Below are 2312 nucleotides of genomic sequence, written 5' to 3' on the forward strand. Positions count from 1 at the left end.
CCATTGCAAAGAGAGAGGGGTTTCTTTTAACAGCTCATATAGTGGTCTTACCAGAACACCATAACCATGCATCCAAAGTCTGCATCACCCAGTCCTTCCCCGGAACGTCCAGAGCTCCTTGATGTTCGACGGTCGTGGAGTTTGACAAATGGCTTCTTTTCTAGCAGTTCCAGGTACTCTGTGTTCTCCTGTTATTTCATACCCTGGGTAGGACACTGGGGTTTGGGTTACTTGTGCCTTTTGTCTGGATACCCAATAACCATTCAGTCCCAGAAAATTCAATAATCCCACCATTCACTGGACACATTCTTCCTTTGTTTCTGTGGCAATTAACAGGTCATCCACATATTGTAACAGAGTCCCCGTCTGAGTGGGTGGTTTCCATGATCCTAGTGCCAGTGCTAACTGACTTTGAAAACTCCTGGGACTGTTTTTAAACCTTTGAGGTAATACTGTCCAAGTTAATCGGGTTTTTATATAATTTATTTTGGGGTTTCCCCCCCCCCTTTTTTAGCAGAAAATAGTTTGTTTAAATAAGTTAAATAGAATAAGCTTTCCCATTGAAGAAGGCTGCCATCCAAGTGCTCTCCTGCGTACCCGGGTCTGGGGAAGCACCAGGGGCATCAGGGGTGGCAGTGGGGAAGGATCAGTTCTTCAGGCTCTGGAAGTGCTGCACCTGTGCCTGCACCCAGCCCGCCCGGGGGTCTGTGCACAGCTCCTTCTTGGTGACCATGCTGCCAGGACAAGTCCCACGTTAGAGTGCTCGGCCGGGGCAGCGGGCTGCCTGCAATAGGGCCCCAGCCGTGTCCCCATCCCTCTGCCCCAGCCATCGCCCCCTTAGCCCCCAGTGGTACTCACATCACTCCCGGCTGGCTGCAGCTGCTGCTGGTGATATAGGCAGAGGTGATGAGGCGCCGCGGGATGGGGCGCTGGTGGTAGGTGAAGCAGCACGTGGTGGGGACAGCATCTGTGAGGGCAGAGACGGAGAGCCCTGGTGAGACCCCAGGCACAGGGGTTCCCGGGGGATTTGCTGTCTCCCCTCTTGTGTCCTGTTCCCTCGGTGCCAGCATTGGCCTCCTGGTCCCAGCCCTCCCCCTGCTGATGGGGATGGAGCTCTCAGTCTGCCCCGGCCGCTCCTATGGAGCAATGGCACAGTGAGCCCCAGGGAGGATGCAGTGCTGCCGGACTCACCGAGATGGGCCTCAGATGGGGAGCAGGCGGCCACGAGGAGGAGAGCGACCAGAGCGGCTGCGGAGACCTTCATGGTGCTGTGGAGCTGAGGGATCTGCGTGCAGGGCTGGAGCTGGGCTCTGCAGGGCTCCTCACAATGCTCGGCCTTGTGGCCATGCCCTGCTTTTATCCCCGGCCGCAGGGCCGGCGCAGGTTTTCAAGGAGAGAAAAAGAGTCCATGCTAGCAGGGAAATCCTGTCAGAGCACGCGGATTTGCTGAGCTGCAGAAGGAAGCCGCAGAGAGGGAAGCGCTGGCCATGGGGCTGCAACTTTCAGATTCTCTTTGGGTGCCCCAAACCCCCCAGCACCAACGCTGCCACTGCCGCAAGGATCCCCCAGCAGCCATGAGCCAGGCTGGGGCACAAAGCTCCATGGCCAGAGCCCCAGTGGCAGTCCCAAGCAGGCAGCAAGCTCCAGGCAGGGATTTGCTTTGCAGCATCGCTGTGCTGGGGGGCTGAGGAGCTGCTCTGTGGATGGACACCGCCAGGCTCTGCTGCTATTGCTGGCAGAAAACCACTGCCAGGAGAAAGCTCCCACCTTAGCCCCAGTTTTGGCACAAACAGCCCTTCTCACCCTGCTCCCCTGCTCACAGCAGGGATACAGAGTTAGCTTCAGACCCGACACCCAGGCTGGGGAGATCAGTAATAAGCCCTCCATGGGCAGGGAGGCAGTTGGTTCGTACACTGGAGCAAAGCAGCACTGGCAGGGATGTGAGAGGGGACCCCTTGTAGTGTTAGCGTAAGATTAAACACATAACCACCGGAATGGTTATATGAGGTGCTTTATTGCAGCGCTGGGAAACCAGGGGCACTCACCCAAATCTGGCTTCAACCTCGTCACATCGCGTCCACAATTTATATCCTAAAAGTTTCACAGTTGATACATATTCAGCATAGGTTACAACATTTAACTAATACATATGCATAAGGGATTGCCATATCCATCTATTACGACATCAGCCTCTTCTGCGCTTGCGCGGCCCCCTCTGGTGGTCGTCTGGTGGTCGTTCCGATGAAGTAAGAGTCTTCCTCAGATGAAGTAAGAAGTCTTCCTCAGGTTGTCCTTTTCACCTTTCCCCCACT

At 55.4% G+C, this 2312-nt stretch overlaps 1 protein-coding gene across 1 annotated transcript; it reads right to left on the reverse strand.

Annotated features, from left to right (window-relative positions):
• Positions 1-537: 537 nt before the first annotated feature.
• Positions 538-1315, reverse strand: LOC136021913 (C-C motif chemokine 3-like). The gene is made up of 3 exons (XM_065694615.1): positions 1192-1315; positions 859-967; positions 538-734 (listed from the first exon to the last, which is right to left on the reverse strand). Exons 1-3 carry the CDS (start codon positions 1262-1264, stop codon positions 647-649), a joined length of 270 nt encoding a protein of 89 aa, XP_065550687.1. The 5' UTR covers positions 1265-1315; the 3' UTR covers positions 538-646.
• Between the last annotated feature and the right edge of the window lie 997 nt (positions 1316-2312).

The sequence above is a fragment of the Lathamus discolor genome, chromosome 14, assembly GCF_037157495.1.
Source record: "Lathamus discolor isolate bLatDis1 chromosome 14, bLatDis1.hap1, whole genome shotgun sequence".
Classification (NCBI taxonomy): Eukaryota; Metazoa; Chordata; class Aves; order Psittaciformes; family Psittacidae; genus Lathamus; species Lathamus discolor.